Raw genomic sequence first — 17,554 nt, forward strand, 5'->3', positions numbered from 1 at the left:
CAGAAACTTGTTTGGGATTTAGTTGCGCTTTCTGGCTGCGAGGGAGATGCTGGTAAGTACATAGGGAGGAAGAGAAATATCTGCATAAGCAGCTGAGCTTTGAAGTCCTTGACAAATTCTCGTTCTGTTCTGCTGAGTAACTCTGGGCAGCTAGGGTGTTTTCCTTGCTGCAGTTTGTCTTTCTGAGCAGTAAGGAGTAAAGGCTAACTGGACGGACAACTTTCATCCCTGTTCTGTAGGAACACAGAAGCTGATATGCAAACCGAACTGTTAATGCTTAGGAAAACTTGATTTGGGCCTGTGAGTTATTACCAAAAGATAAGAAGACAGCGTCTGGAGAGAAAAACTTTACTATGCGCGTTAAGGTGGCTTTATCTATATGGAGGAAGGATTGGGGGTGAGCAGAGGGTGTGCGTAGCTGAACAGAAGCAGTAGCTTTGTAACAGCTATGTATTTCCTCTTGTCTTCTGACAGATTTTAGAGATATCTTTTTTTTTATCTTGGTAGATTGTAGTTCACACTCAAGAAGATGGCATCTGAACTTCTGGTAGCATCAGACTGCTACTGATGCAGAGCATTTCTTGTGAACCACGGGTACTTTAAGTCCTTGAAACAAAGGTGTAAAAATGAAACCAGTTCTACAAGCCGTGCTGAGCAGCTTTGACACATAGTTTATGAGCTGTTAATTTATGTAATTTCAGGGTCATACATGGAACATCTTCAGGAACTTTTCAGATTCAAAACCTCTAATATCCTCGATCACTTGGGAGGGTCCAAGCTGTGCTTGCAGTTGTTGTAGCTTAATCTTTCATGAGGCAAATACGACTTCCATCTTAGGTGTCTACAGCGTGGTTGCTGTAATTGCATCTCTACAATCTCCTGCAGTCAGGAGAGAGTAATCTAAGTCTGAGTAGCAGTGGTGGCATTCTGTCCCTTCTAGAATTAGAAGTAGTCCCAGTAGACATTTAACACTTGCTCCCTGAGCATGGAGCTGGCAGAAGCCAGCAGTGCTGCGGGTATGCTGAGCTGCCCTGCACTGCCTGCTCTCCCTGCTGGCACCAGGGGCTGTCAGCAGTGCATTGCTCTGAGGAATGGTGCTGCTTGAAAAGCAGCCTGAGAAACATACAGAGGTTCATTTTAATCCAGGTTAGTTCCCAGATTGAATCCGCGGAACATAACTGAATAGTTCTGAAGGCGTGTGTTTTGATTTAATGCTTGACTTCTGGCTGCATAAGAGTGAGTATAGAATGAGTTTCAAAACCAAAAGCAGGAATCAATATAACAGAGCGCCTTAGCTGCCTTGTTTACCCATCAGAGGGATCATATCCACATCTGAGAAATTTTTAAACAGTGAGCTGTTGGTTGTGGCTGTTATAGTTTGGAGGGTGCTCTGCATGTCTAGTCTTGTGGTTCTGAGGATTATCACTTTCTGTCACGGATAGGATGCAGGCCCTTATGCTTTCAAACACACAAGAAGAAATAGAACAGTTAAAGGATGAGTGAACTCCTGTTGCCCAAAAGTTCAGTGTGAATGCATGAACTGGAAATACATTTGTGCCATTAAAACTAACCAGGTGAAACTTTCTCTTCTGCATTATGTACATCTCTTCTGCTTCAGTTTTTAAGCTGGAGTTTAATGGGTATTGAGAAATTGAGACTTGCATATTTAAAAAACAAACAAACAAAAAACAAACAAACAAAAACAAAAATAGTAGTGCTGGACTGACAAGGTCTGAAATAATTGATATCATTATTAAAAAGGGATAAAAGGATTATTCATTTCTTTAGCTATTCTGATGTTGGTTAATTGAGTGAAGTAAGCTACATTCATATCAGCAAGCTTTTAGCTCTCTGTTTAGTGAGCAGGTTCTCTGTGGGAAATCTGAAAGGATCACAGTGTGATGCTAAAATGCCAGTTCTGACTTCTGTTATCTCCTTGCTGTACCCCTGCTTGTCCATCTGACACTTTGCCTTGAAAACTGCCCTCCTAACAGGACACCCCCAACAGCCATGCCGAACGTGGGCTTTTCTTGCAAGTGGTGGAGTACCAGTTGTGCACTGCTGAGCTTGGGCAATGCCTTTGGCATTGTCATACTGGCCTCTTAAATTAAGATATAACCGCACAGCATTTGCCTCCCAAATAATGCCATTCACTGCTAGGTAGTGCAAATAAAAATTTCAAGTAAGTGAACAGCTGGACTTCCTGTATAGTATTCAGAGGCTGTGATGTGCTTCAGAGGTGTAATAACTTAGTCTGAAAGGAGAGAACCTGAAATGTGCATTTTTAAAATGAAGCAGCAACTGTGGTACATGGTTCTGAAGTGTAGCGTGTGTCAAGTCTGCGTGGAGGAAGCTTTCACTTCTAGCAGTGCTTTAAGTGTGTGTGCCACCTGATCAGAGATAACAGTGAAACAATAACAGCCAAACAATTCCTTGCAAAGTAACCCAGCTTTGTGGGCTGTAGCTGTTCAGCCAGCTTTTGGTTTTCTAGCAGTTGCATGGTTTCTGAGTCTCATCCCTTTCCCTGTGCTTGCAACAAAATACAACCCTCCCCTCTGCCGTGCACATATGCAGGCTAAGTTTTTGGAAGGAACAGAGATAAAAAGATCCTTTATTCTACTAATTCTAACAGTATTTTGAAATATTTTTCTCTCTGTTAGTAAAGGTCTGTTTGTTTTCACTCTGAGGTTCATGTTGTCAACCTTCCAGTTCTGTGCTAAGTGAACAGTATGTGATGTTCATTTGCAGTTCAAATGCATTCTTCTGCATATCCCAGAAAAAGTAGACTGTTCCTTTGATAATCAGAGGAGTAAACATGTTTGAGACAGAAGAGAATACGGTTTTTTAAATCTTGCCTGTATGCTGTACAACCTATCTGGCTCTTATTTTGGACAGTTTTTATAATGCATTCAGTAAGTAGGCTATAAGAACACGTATCTGTTACCAGTGTTTGTTAGCACGATCAGGAAATAGCCTGATGTCAGTTCAAAAAGCGAGCAGTAATACTGTTATGTGGAAAGGAGAGGACTTTTGGGGTGGTTAAATGTTAAAGTCTTTGTTTCTTGACTTTACAGGACAGGGAAGGAAGGTCAGCCCAGGGAATACTACACTTTGGATTCTATCTTGTTCCTCCTCAATAATGTGCACCTTTCACATCCTGTTTATGTCCGTCGTGCTGCAGTAAGTAGACAATGCAGAACTTCATTTTGTCCTGTTTGTCTGAAGTAATGTTTGCACGGTTATTTTCAGAGAATGACTGTAGTGTTTAACTGTCTGAATTTCCCTGGAAAAGGGGAAAAAACTATGCAACCAAGTATGTGTGTATTGAAAAAGTCCTATTTATTTGCAAGTGTAAAATGAAGGAGGAAAGAGGCTGTCCTTCATTTTAGAGCAAATGTCGGTTCATACTGTGTAGCTGGACATCCTCTAGATAGTGACTGTATTTTTTTTGTCTTGATAGCTATGCTTTCTTGTGATGCAGGTTACATGTTCTTGTCTTTGTGTGAATGAGTGGTGTTCAGTAAAAGGGAGAAATCTTCATCAAGAGGCTTTGTAAGGAAACAACTGTCTAATGTTGCGTCTGCTCTCCTTTCAGACTGAAAACATTCCTGTGGTAAGAAGACCTGATAGAAAAGACTTGCTTGCATACCTAAATGGGGAAACATGTGAGTGATGAGTTCTATTAAACATATTTATTGGATTTAAATTGTGATCAGTTTGTAACTTAACTGAATACGTTCAGACTTTGCTAACAAGATGAGGTTTTCTTTTTTCTCCTCCGTTTTGTTCTGAACTTAAATATTTTTATGATGCATAGATAGGAGCTGTGTTACTACAATCATGTTCAAACTGAGTTACTTTTCATAGTTTTCTTAACATCCTTTGCCTGATAGTTGTGCTAGAATGCTCAGTGTTTGTATTTTGTTCTCTTTAGACTGTGGGAAACTTTCAGTAGTTTCACATTGTTTTTAATGCAATAAGTGTGTGGGATAAAAACTTCAGCATAATAAAATGTATCAAATCACTGCTTTTTCAGTCTGGAAGATTGTCCTGGTATTTAATCATGTTAAAATTTCAGTTGCCAATAATCAGAGAGAAGAGGTTTCATTGTGACTAGAAGATAAATATGACCTAGTTTTACAAGTCATTCTGTACCATAGATGACCTTCTGTTTGTTGCAATGAGGTAATTTCTGTAATAGCAACAGTAAGCTTTTTTTTATGTTTTAGAGGGGCCCCTAGGATGCCTGTCTTAAAAAAATTAGATGAACCACTAGTTCTTAATTGCAGGTTATACGTAACTATTTTAGCAATTGTTTTATTTGGTGCCTTATATGCACGTCATAGAGTTAGTTGCTGATTATTTGATGTTGGAAGGGACAAGAGTCATGTGATGCTATTCAGTCTCCTTTTTGAAGAAGAGCCAAATGACCCTGAATAATCTGATCTTAACTTCATGTGGAGTCAGATTTTGGACATATCTGGTTCCAGTGTTTGACCAACTTCACTAATTAGAATTTCCGCTGTTGAGGTTTATCTGCTGTCCTTCATCCTTTTATGCTGAAATACTTTAGCAAATGTTTTATACTTAAATGAAATGTTGTTTGATTTCAGCAACGTCATCAAGCATAGACAGAAGTGCTCCACTTGAAATTGGTCTTCAACGTTCCACTCAAGGTACAGTCTAACTAGAAAGTAATCTCAGTACTCATTTTATGAAAGTCTTCTACAATACTGCATTTTTAATATCCTGTTTTTCTTGTAGTTAAGAGAGCAGCAGATGAAATATTAGCGGAAGCAAAGAAGCCAAGAATAGAGGTAATAAGATTAGCTGTTTCCAAAACAAATCTGGGGAAAAGGAGTGTAAATGATAGTACAGTTCAGCTGGTCTGCCTGTCCTCTGGGTGCGAGTGTTACTTCTGTTAGCATGTACATGAACTGGAAGGAGTTAGAACTTACAGGTTTCAGGCCTCTGGGTTAAACTTGGAATTTTAGTTACTGGATGTATGTTGTAGTGTAAAAGGGTAAAGTCTGACCTTGTGTTTATAAGTACTAATTATATTATGATCTGCTTGCTAGGAACCATGCAATTGGAATCTACTTGCTGTTTAATGAGTAATTACTGCCATTTGTGACTTGCTGTTATAACTTAAAAGCCAATCTTATTAATGCTTACTTATTTATCTGCTCTTTTAGTTTCTTTATAGCAGATATAACTGTTGTCCCTGTGATTTACATCATTCATTACTTAAGACAAAGCTTCAGAAAACAATAAATCTGAAGTAAATCTAAACAGTTTTCTGAAGCTTTGTCTTAAGTAATGAATGATGTATTTCCACAAGAGCAATGTGTCTAGATATTACACACACTATTACTTGATTCTGCCTGATTTTAAAGGCTTTGTTTTTATCAATTATTTTTTAAATACGTTCATCCAGTTGTCTCCTTGCTGATAATTCTGAGTTATCTATTCTGGCTGTATGTACCTCCGGAGTGTTAAGGCTTTAGGTTTCTTCTTGGAGTTAAGAATTACTGAAAATAATTGTGTGTTTAACTGTGTCTGCATAAGAATTTGTAAGAAATTTGGGCATTTGTAATGGCATACAAGCACATGATTGCTCTGAGGTGATGTATCGTTTGTAAAATGAATACTAGAGTAAGTTATGCTTGGAAATCAAGGTAGACCTTCTTAGTTTTTTTAAAGTATTCTGAATAGTTTTAATTCTACTTTTGTTTTACTGAAGACAATACACCAAAATTAACCATTACTGTTACTGCTAGGATGAAGAGTGTGTGCGCCTTGACAAAGAGCGGCTGGCAGCTCGATTGGAGGGGCATAAAGAAGGTATCGTGCAGACAGAGCAGATCAGGTAGGGATACTTGAATTTCCTATGGATAACATTTAAATAAAGGGCTGATAACAAGTGTGTTACTTTAGACATATGGTCTTTATTTTGTCTGGCTACTCGCAGTGATAGCCTGCACTCACTCTTTTGAGATGCTATAATCAAAAATTGTATCTTGAGGGGGCAAAACTTCATGCCTGGGAATAATACTCCTGTTCTTGGGTGGAAGTTCAGATGTCATGGCATGAAGTACCATGGTTTGTATTCAGAACAGTTGCCTCCTGTTAACTGTCTCCTTTTCAAACTGTACCAGTTACCCTTTCTTCTGCCATGGTATTTATTCAAGGAGTCTAAAACAATCAGGAGAGCTGCAAAGGAAGTCTTATGAACTCTCTGTATTTCGAAATAATAATAATAATAATCTTGTGTTGAGGAGGACTGTGCAGGACATTGCACATTGCAGGACTGTATCCCAAATTAACAGGGCCTCTGGCTCCCTGCAGAGGTGAGCTTGTTTCTACTGAAGAGGCAGTAAGTTCCAGAGGACAAAGTATTGTCATTGCCTTAAGTAGTAATCAGTACTCAAGTGATTAAAAATTTGCCTGTTAGCTTTTTTTTTTTTTTTTTCAGTTGTATGTATTCAGAGTTTTGTAGAGAATGACAGCTGCTTTTGTGTCTGACATCACATATTTCCCAAGCCAGACTGAGAGAAAATGAAATTATTGCAAGACCTTGTTAATGCTAAGAATTTGGGGCTTAGTAGGTAGTAAGGCTTAGAGATACAAGGCTCTAGCAGCTCATTTTCAAATATCTAAATTCTGAAGCTTTGAGGTAAGTATAGTTGTTACATTTTTTTTTGTTGTTTGTCAGCTTTAAGAATGCAAAATGTGAGTCACACCTTACTTGCAGGAAGCACAGGAATGTGCATTAACATCGTATTTCATCTGTGTTAGATTTTTCAAATCACTAGTTTCACTTGATAGACTGTCTGCTTTCTTGAGAAATTCGTTTCTTGAGTATAAACAAAACTGTGAATGTGTATTTATCCTGTGCCAGGATTAAATTTACCAGTTAGACTTGCTACAACTAACGTAGCCAAGTAAATTTAATCACCTTTAAGAGCAGCAACTTTGTCATCCCTATGTCTTCTATAGGTATACATAGAAGGTAACTGGGAGAGGTGGGTGAAAGGGAAAGAGGGGGGGAAGGAATAAAACAGATTTTATTGTTGCAGCTGACTAAAGAGAGCCTAAGAATGTATGTTGTTTTGTGGAAGGTGATAATGTGGATGTTAGCAGGAATGTGTCACATCTTTGATTTAGAATATGAAACAGTGCTGCAGTGAGGATTACTGAATATTGTTCGTAGTTACTTTGTGTTCTGTATTTACAGAGGCTTAATATTAATGCAGAGAATTTCCTTTTTAAAAGTGCAAGTGACATTCACAGGCCATTAGCTTGGAGTGTGTGCTTGTCACTGTTGCAGCAATGCAGAAAAGTTCCTTATCCAGTAGCTTAGTCATGTAAGGAAGTAGAACACTTAATACAATAAATACTGGTTGTGAAGCAATGTGATCTCAGAAAAAAACCCATGCACAACTGAATCAGATATATGTAGTTCAGCAACTGAATCAGATATATGTAGTTCAGCTTGTGCAATTCAGTGCTTTTTATTGTACAGTTTACCTGGAAAACAATAGGGCTCACTGTTTGGCAACCAAATCCTACTGTGTTCACAATTAAAAGCAAACAGACAAAGGTATTGGATTGAGCTGAGCTTCCTCACATAGAGTTTAGTGTGGACAAAGTTACTACCATCTGTTTGTTTGGCCTACATGCTTTGTAAAGGTAACAAACTTCCCTGTGCTCAAGTCCGCATAACAGAGCTTCGACCTAAACTTGGTGTAATGCTTCCTAAGTCTCAGAGCATCCAGGGTTTGACTGACTACACACAGAAGTATAATTTGCTGTAAGAAGTTTGGAGTTGAAATTCAGATGACGTTATAAATGGAAATGGTAGAACTGATGCTTTACATTTGCACTTTTTATTTCTGCGTGTAACAGTTAAGATATTATGATGGCTTTTTTTTGTGCTAATACCTGTATGGAACCTTTGTGTCAGAAAAAAAGGATTCTAATGCCCAAAACATTGTTCAGGCTTGTATAATCTTTAGGTACACGTGAAGTGACTTCTTATGGCATGGACATAAACTTTAAGCAGCAGGAAATTTCACAAATTCTTTCAGAAGAATTGTTTGTACTGTTACTCAGTCTCTTCTGCTATTTTTGCTCATTTAGGTCCTTGTCAGAAGCCATGTCAGTGGAAAAAATTGCTGCTATCAAAGCAAAAATCATGGCAAAGAAAAGATCCACTATCAAAACAGATCTGGATGATGACATAACTGCTCTTAAACAGAGAAGTTTTGTTGATGCTGAAGTGGATGTAACCAGAGATATTGTCAGCAGGGAGAGAGTATGGAGGACAAGAACTACAATCTTACAAAGCACAGGCAAGGTAATGATGTAGATATCAAACTATTATTATGATCCAAATGACAAATTGCATTTTCTCTTTTCTTTATCTCTAGTCTGTTAACTATAGATGACTGGGACGATTATGCTGAGTGTTTTAGGTAAAGGCAAGCAAGAGGGCTGTTGGCACAGTTACAAAAAGACTTTGTTCTTTCCTCATTGCCTTAAAGATATCTTTAAAAAAAAAAAAAAAAAACAAAAAAAAAAACACCAAGTGATCACAAGTACCTGCAGTGTGAAATGGGAAGTGGAGTGTTACTGGGAGAAGTAGCCTTGTACATACAGCTGTGGGAACTGTTGGATGATAAAGTGAACAAAACCAGAAAGTGATAGCATGATGAGGCTTTCCTGTATATTTATGTTCCTTAAGCTCCTTTAACTGAGGTCTTCATCTGCACTTGGTTATGTGCTGTCCAGAGCATGGCTGCAAGCCCAGCTGATGGCTGAGGGCAAGCTTTCTTTATTGCAGGCACTTGAGACTGAACTTCTTGAGGAAGTAGTATGTCAGTTTGTAAAAGATTGCAGGTTTCTGTTTTATGCAGGTGATTGATGAATTGTATCCTTTGCCTTTCTGCTTTGTATCCTTGCCTTTCTAGGAATAAGTTGCCAGTTTTTCCTTGTCATATTTTCAAATGTTCTATATAGCAGTCATTTAGACAATGTAGTCTTGTGGCTTTAGAGGTAGAATAAATTTCTGAGGTGAGAGGTAATCACTAGGTACCTGATACATTCCTGCATGCTACCTGCTGTGAGTGCTCTACTGTTTGTGAGGTTTGTAGGAATCTCACTACTGCACAATTAAATGTAAATTATTGTGATAAATTGATAAAAACCATAAACACTTCAATCATAAGAAATATGGGTTTTGAAGGAACCCTGGGCAACTTTTCTTTGTGTAGTGAATAAATCATGGTGTTTTAGCTTTATGTGCCTTCCAAAGGAGTCTTGCAAAGATGACAGGTAAAGGCTTAGATGTTTTATCCTAGTATCCCTGTTGTAATAGTGAGGTGAGATGAATGAGTTTAGGCAAAACCTAGCAGAGACAAGGACAGAGAGCAATCAAGTTAATTATGGGACTCCAGCATGGAGTTCCTCTGAATAGACTGAGGAAAATCATGAGGCGTAACAGCTAGTCCTTTTCTCTGTTTGGACAGAACTTCAGGAGTGTTGATAGCTTGAGCAAAAACCATCAAATGTTTATATTTCTGTACAAGAAACAGTCGGACTGAATAGGTGGGGAAACATCACTTGTTACCCATAACAGTAGCTTTATTCCAAAATTGCTTGGGGATTTTGTTCGTAGTTTGAGAGGGTTTTTCCTTTGTTCTTTTTTTTTCTTTTTTTTTCCCCCTCCTTTATTTATTTTTTAAAGTGTCTTTGTAAAGAACTTCTAAGAAGTTAAATAACTCACGTGGGTTCTCTCAGGCATGTCATTCCTTATCTACTTGCCTGTTCTTTTAAAAAACTTTTGATCAGGGAAGCATGGCACCAATCTGCAACTGCTCCTTTGGCTTTTCTTTGTGATATGTGACTTGCTTATGTGCCCACTAATTCTTTTTCTTGTAACTTTTCAATATCAGCTTGATACAGATTTATCTGCAGTCTCTTGAATCCTCCTAGATGTTTTAAAATAAAGTTGACTTGAATAGTAGTTTGCCATGTAGTGTTTAACTTCAATATCTGAATTCCTTTAGCACTGCTGTGGTAAAGGTGACAACTTAGGAGCATTCCCTAAAAATTAATTTAATTGCTTCTTTTAAAAAAAATCATTGTCTGAAACAGATCTCAAGCTGTCTTCTCCACAGAGAATTTACGTGTACTTTTCATGTCCTCAGTAATGTGCATATATGTAGAGATGGTTTAAGATGCAAAAGGAAAATGCTAGGCAGATGAAAGCACAGCTCAAAATCTGTTGTCCCTAGGTTTTGGGGAGGTTTCTTCTGTTTTTGCTGTCTTTAGAGAAAGCAGTGATTCCTTCAGCAAGATGTTCTTCGGTGTTCTATGTATGTCTCTAAAAAATTGTCTTGATGCTTGCATTCTGCCCCATTATATCTGCCTCTAATTATCTTCTAATAGCATCTTTGTTATGTTGCTTCCATTGCTGAAATTAGTGGGTTTTTTTTTAAAGTGCTGAATATGAGTGTGTTGATACTCCTGTTACAGAGTATTCTTCAGAAGCTACATATTAGTGTAGGTACTGTGGGTTAAATAAAGGGTGTCTTTCCTTTTGTGTCTGCTGTGACCAGTTGCTTCAACACACAGCTACTTACGGCAGCTAAAGAATTAATCTCTGCATATCTTCTCAACACTTAGAAGTCTCATGAACACTCAGAAGTTCTATTCTATGCAAATCTCACTAGTTTGTTGCTGTTGAACTGATACTGGCAATATGGCTTTAGTGCTTCACTAATGTCACACACATGGTCACTTGTTGGCTGTCGATTGGTTGACATTCACACATGGCACTGAGCATTTTATAATGCACAACCCAAGTCTTATATCTGTACAGCCCCTTATATTACTCTAATGCTGTATTTGGCTGTGGCATCGTTTCATGACTATCTTTAGCGACCTCACAAGCTCAGTATATTGTTTTTAAAGCTGTACATTCCACCTCATGCATCCTTTTTGTCTATAAGACTTCCAGAACTTGCGTTTGCTTGCTTTTCTTTAACTTCACTTTAGAGCTCTTGATTAAAGTGTTATTCAGTAGTTTCCAACCTGATCTTTTTGCCATTCTACCCTCCTCTGGGAGTAGTGGTTGATTTAATCTCAGGTGGATGACTCATCCTGTTCTGTCTGTCTGAAACTTCTGTTGGCTTTCCCCAAGTCTTCTGGATTTTGTGAATAATGTGACATTTTTATGTAACCATTTTTCAGAGCCAAATTGAATCTGTTTAGCAGAAGGTTTTACTTCCCATTACAGTAGCTTAACTTTAGAAAGGGGAGGATGCATTATGTAGAAGCAACATAATTGCAGGTTTGAGTAAAGGTATGCAACAGTGTTTTACGGTGAGCTGACTGTCTAACCAACTGAGAACTTAGTCTCCCTTATGGTTTCTTTAGCTGCCACAGGTTGTCCTTGCTCTTTGCATAGTCCAATGCTGCTTGTTGATCTTCACAAATGTGAAAACTGGGGCAAGGGAATTGCCATCTTTGTGCTGGAGACAGCTGGGTGTGTTTGGGGAAAAAAGTGGTAGAGGTAAAGGGAGAAGAGGTTTTTTAAAAAATAAATGAAGTCAAAATTAATTTTCAGATTGTTAAGGTGTTGGTGTTGTAGGTGTCTCAGTGTTATTTTTCAGAGTGGTCTCTTGTATGTAGCACGTGATTTGGGATGCTTGCTTAGACTATGTTAGGAGGAAATGAATTGATAATACAGTCGTGTCACTGGGTATGAGATGTGTATCTTGAGGGCAGGTTGAGCTTGTCGGTTTTCATACACATTAAATCAGTTGGAGCTGAAATTGTGAATCTTAAAAGAAAATGCTAGCAAAGCAGAACTTTCCTAACTTCATAGAAAGAACCTTTGTTCATTGAACTGGACATCTTGTCTGGCAGCTAAAAATTTGAATCTTTACGTAGAATGTTTGTCATAATAACTGTTTAGATAATTGAGTTTTGAATTATTGCCTTGCAGGGCTCTCAGTTCTGTGTATCTGTTTCTGGGATAAATGCCTGTTTTGTAAAATAGAGCACGGAACGCTTGGAAAAAAACTTTGCTTAAACTGAAATTGATTCCTTCCTTTCATGTCCTTCCTCTCTCTGTTTTTCCTTTCTGAATAGTCCTTTGATTTTTGTAATCTATGGAAGCAGGCTTCAGCAGTCCTTTCTGAAGCTAAAACCTCCTTCCATCTCTGCTATAAAAGTGTTAGTGGTGCTTGAATGCTATCTGCAGGAATACTAAAGTAATCTAAGCAGGAGTTTCAGCACTCATAGGTATATTGGAAGGGAGAGTTTGTCTCAGTGATTGATGTACTTAAGTTTTCTTCTTGGTTTTGTTTTTTGTCATTAAGCTCCCAGAGTACTCAGAAATAGTTGGTATTATACTTGGTATAAAAGCAGCATGTGACTTAAGTGTGGAGAAATCTTAAAACTGGGATCTTGGAAATGGACTAATGTGAATTTATGACTCTTTGAAATGAAGCAGTGTTCTTTTGGTAATAATATGCTCTGTGCCTTTCTGATTTAAAAAAAACAACAATGTATTCATTTCTTTATCATATATTGTAGACTCATAGAATGGTCTGGATTGAAAAGGACCACAATGATTATCGAGTTTCAACCCACCCCTGCTATATTCAGGGTTGCCCAGCACCAGACCAGGCTGCCCAGAGCCACATCCAGCCTGGTCTTGTATGCCTCCAGGGATGGCAGACTCCTGTTCCAGAGTGTCACCACCACCCTCTATGTGGAGAACTTCATCCTAATATCTAACCTAAACCTCCCCGTCTCAGTTTAAGACCATTCCCCCTTGTCCTATCACTATACACCTTCTTAAACAGCTGTTCCCCCTCCTGTTTGTATGCTCCCTTCAAGTACTGGAAGGCCACAATGATGTCTCCCATGTTGAAAGCTTAAGGTATTGTTTTTTTTTCCCTTTTTTTTTAATAAGTACAAATATGTTAGAGTTACCTTCTCTTGAGCTAGCTCTCCCTAGCTACAGGAAAAATAACTTAATCAGCCCAAGCAAACATGTATAGCAGCTTAGTATAGAGTCAGGATTATTTGAAACTCAGTCCCTCCAGGTTAGTAAGCCCTGAATCACATAATTGTGGGTTTTGTCCATGTAAGATTTTCTTTGTGCATATTAATTACTACATCTAGGTCAGAATTTGAAAGCCAAGGTCTCACTTTTCAGTTTGTGTTGCTTCCTTCCTGCTGAGCGACTGATTTGATTTTCTCTCTGCTTAATGGTTACTGTACCAAAAAATCAAAAGTGAATGTTGTGAATTTTGAAATACAAATATTTTTGTCATTAAAAGGAAGTAAGGCTGAATCAAATGTTTTTCTGTCTTACTACTACTACTGTATATGTTTCTTGTGTGGAAAAAACTGGTTATACAGCAAATATTTTTCCAAGGTTTCATTTTCTTTCGTATAACAGGAAGCCACTTGTTGACGCCAACAGCTTCTTTTAAACCTTCATCTCAATGAAGATTTCATATCTTTACTTACAGTGGTCCTGCCATAATATTAAAGTCAGCTCTACTTACCTGTAGGAAGAAAGGTTGTTGCCGCCGAGTGTACTGCTTCACTCATACTGTGCATTGCTTTGAACAACAGACTTCTGAACATTATTCCTCTCTGGTTTTCTCAATTCATACACAAATTCAATAGCAAGAGCCATAATTTTGACCCAATGTATCTCGTCTTTACAGTGCTCGATATTTCTGATTTTGTGTTATTGTTTGGAAAATATGACCTACACAGATGGTATTTGCACGCGCTATTTTTTTGACAAAGGAATGCCTTTTAATTATAGGCTTGACCCTTTTAACAATAATTGGCACATTTGAAGTAAATGCTATGAGACTTTCTTTGGTTATTTTGTTTCATAGGGTGTTTTTTTTGTGTGTGTTTTGAGCTTTCATAGCAATAAAGTCAGTAAATATTGAAATTAAAATAATTTTACAGCAAGATTAAGATGATGTTTTTAATTAGTATTAACAGCTATGTGGCCTAAGTAAAATTTTGCAAATTCTGAAAGAAATTTTGGTTGTACAAACAATTTTGCTCATGGGCCCTAGGTGGCAGGATTGTTCCACATTCCTGAAATTCACAGTAGTGAATTAATTCAACAGTGAAATTGAACAGGCAAAGATGTGCCGGGTTAATATCTCATAGTGCATTCAAATGGAAGAAAGCTATGGTTTTAAAATGGCTGTGCACAAGTGTAATGGAGTGGGTTTAGTTTCCCAAACTCTACTTTATTCTGTGTTTTGTATTAGCTAAGTGGGAAGGCTGTTGTTTTGCTGCTTGATTCTAACCGATAGCACTGAAAAGAAAAATGGATCAGATTGTGACGATTGTTTTCATATTAAACAATGCTGAGTCTTGTTTTGTAAGAAGGTACCTCCAGTGTGTCAGAAAGTAGTAACCAAATTGTGTTTCCTGAATGAAATTTAGCTTAGCTGTGAAGTTACCTCATACCTGGGCACTTGTTCTGTGATTTAATAAGTAAGTCCAGCGAAGACTGTATTCTTGTATGACATACGCACATAAGAAGTAAATTCAGGTATCTGCAAGTGAGTGTTCAGAACAGATGTAGTTCTCTTCTATCTTAAGGATATTACAGCATTTCATGTTTCCTAGTCAGTCTGGATTCTGTTTCAAATTAGATATTTTGCAGGTCTTTGTTACAGTAAGTTTGCTGTCAAAATCTAGTGAATGAAATATAATACAGACCACGTGAGGAGTGAAACTTGTTACTGAGAACACTCCACAGATACACAGGGCTAATAGCTGCATGTTTTCCATTCATTTTAGTAGACTGTAGTAATACTTCAATGTTTTGACTGGAGAAATGTTATTTGATTCCCAGAGCAGCTTTTCTGTGAAAGGGAGTGTGTGACTTTAATTTTCTTTTTCCACAGCAGTTAGCAAAAATCAAGTGTTATTGATATTTTTTAATATACTCTATCGGACAGCTTAATGTTTTTTTTCCCTAAATTCTGCTTTTGTTAATTGTATACATTCCAATTGCTCCTTACATTGCTGTTGTCCTGAAAGCACAACTAAAGAGACGTGTTTATATTCAGGTGGTCTTTTTTAGCTGTTTGTGTTTCTTGTACCAATCGTTCTGTTGTATGAATGACTGTATTACAGTCTTTACAGGCCAAAAGCATATGGAAAGTGGTTTAAGTTCCATGAAGCCTCTGTATACCCATTAAGCATCTTGTGCTTTTACTTATTATTCAGCAGAAACTTGAGAATGCAAATGGGAAGAGGGGTTACTTCATCACAGCCTAGTATCATCCAAAATCGTATTTCTAGCTGTGGTCTTGTTGAAAAGTTCCTGTGTTAGGAAGGATGTTGGGTCAGAAATGATGGAAATCAGTTACAGTTTCAAAAAGCACAGTACAGAGAACATCCAGAGTTCATGTAACCAGGCTACCTGTATTTGCATGCTTGTGCTTGCTTGCAGCTGTTCCTGAATATTAATCTTGGATACGTTCAACCTTTGAATCTGAGGGCAACTGAGCACGCAATTCTAAACGCAGCAATCTGAGACTCTTCGTTTTAGAATAGCAAGAGGTGAAAATCAGCTTCAATATTTGTGAACAGTTTGTGTGGAAGATACTTAGAGTTTCTTGACATAGGAGAGTGATGCCTTCACTAGAGGACTCTGGATCGAAATTTGTGCTTTACATTTAAGCGTGCAAAAGGTTTTCTTTGAAATATACAGTTACTCCATTGATGTACTATACAAACAAGTTAATTCCTATTAAGTTAACACTAGTGAGAGTTAGTTGACTTGGTGCATGTTAGTCACTGTGTTGTTGAGCAGTGACCTATCTGTGGCCTATCTGTGGCATGACATCTGGAGAATTTATGTATTGTTGCAGGTTTTCTTCAATAATTTGTAAGGATTCTTCCTGTAAGATGATGATTGACTGTTTAGCTGACTGTAGCTGCTGTCCTTGATCCTCTATTGACTACTGCTGCTTTCCATTCCCAGTCTATCCCTAGAGCATGGGTCCAGTATTAAGAGGAATGATGGAAGATGGGAGCTATTAATGTAGAGCTTTATTTAAGTAAACAGCAGAATCCTGATTGTTACAGCTGCTGAAACATTCTGCCTCTTTGGTTTTTTTTGTTTTTTTTTTCTTTTCCCCCAGTGGGATGAATTATTATTAGCTGTAAACATGGCTGGAATTAACAAAGAGATCTTTCATGGGCACAGGCAGAAAAACAGAAGAATTGATGAAATTGTCCTTTTTATACTAAGGATTTTCTAAAGCATTCTTTCTGAAGCGTATTCAGATTTCTTTAAGACCTTATGCAGAGAGAGATGGATTTATTCATGTTTCTGGGCTGTGCACCACATTGGAAGTTTTTGATAATAAAAGTGTTGCATTTGAGATGAAATTCAACTAAATCTGGGTAGAAACTGGAGCACGTTTGTATTCTGAGTCTCTGTTGGGATGAACAATGAGCACTCGGAGGTCTTTCCGCTCCGCAGGGCTTTGCAAATCAGTCAGTACCTGCAATGGATGTTCTGCTTGATTATTTTTTGTCATAATATAATCCCATATCCCCAAACAAGACAATAAAAAGCAAGATGGTGATTTTAGTTTGAGTGCTTGCTAAGGCACTGTTTTTTCTCTGTCTAAATAGACATTATTGGTGTCCTTGAGGGACCTGCATTTTGATGCTGTCAGAGAAAACATCAGCGAGAACACTTTGTAATTCCATGCTCAATAACAACTTCTTTTCAGCAGACTGGAGAATATCCTGTTGTTCTTCACCCTGATGGAAATTGAAGTTTGGTCCAGTTATTTAAAAACTGAGATGCTGAAATGCCCTTGAAAAATTCCTATTTTGAAAATTAAACATAGTTTGAAGAGTATGTAAACCATGTTTTTTAAGAATGAAACAGAAACGTGGAAGCTGGCAGCAGCTCCTCTGTGACGGAAGGATTTGGCTTTTCCACGGGCAGTCTAAACTCTAAATTCCTGTTCTTGTTAATTAATCAGTTTCTTCTCCCGCGTTTTGGAAGACTGAGGAGCTTGTCTTTCCAAGAGATAGTATGTGATGAAGCACAGCAGTGACGGGAATTGTGGTTGTTGTGCTGCTCAGCCCAGACTTCAGGAGAACTCTGAATTTCAAGTAAAAACATGCAGTTAGTTTAGTTTTCCTTAGAACAGAGCTGATTTTGAGTATCTGCATATAATTGATATGCACATGGCTCAAGCTCTTAGAAGGGTATTACCAAGGTTTTTCTGATAGAAAAGAACTTGAAATATGCTTCTGTGTGAGTTCTCTCAGTCTTTATGAAAAGATTTTGTGCAATAAATGGCTTTACCTTCATAAGTGGTTTCCAGAGGTCTCCAGGTGCAGCCCTTCTGCCTTTGAATAAATGGGCAATGTGCTTGTCAAGGGAGCAAGCTTAGAGAAGCTTTGCTTTCGAGATCTCTTTGTGTAACTTCTGCATTTGGTTTGTGATGCTATTGGCCTT

General features: G+C 37.9%; 1 protein-coding gene across 1 annotated transcript in view; it reads left to right on the forward strand.

Moving 5' to 3' along the window:
• The window catches only part of CDC73 (cell division cycle 73), a 101,207-nt gene that overhangs the window by 1,028 nt on the left and 82,625 nt on the right, over positions 1–17,554 (forward strand). The window contains exons 2-7 of the mRNA XM_042873282.1: positions 3,075–3,180; positions 3,596–3,665; positions 4,614–4,676; positions 4,765–4,817; positions 5,781–5,869; positions 8,143–8,359. Of these exons, the coding sequence (XP_042729216.1) occupies positions 3,075–3,180; positions 3,596–3,665; positions 4,614–4,676; positions 4,765–4,817; positions 5,781–5,869; positions 8,143–8,359 (598 nt within the window). The remainder of the gene's footprint in view (positions 1–3,074; positions 3,181–3,595; positions 3,666–4,613; positions 4,677–4,764; positions 4,818–5,780; positions 5,870–8,142; positions 8,360–17,554) is intronic.

The sequence above is a fragment of the Lagopus leucura genome, unplaced genomic scaffold, assembly GCF_019238085.1.
Source record: "Lagopus leucura isolate 7727_CA_CO unplaced genomic scaffold, USGS_WTPT01 Super-Scaffold_100009, whole genome shotgun sequence".
Classification (NCBI taxonomy): domain Eukaryota; kingdom Metazoa; phylum Chordata; class Aves; order Galliformes; family Phasianidae; genus Lagopus; species Lagopus leucura.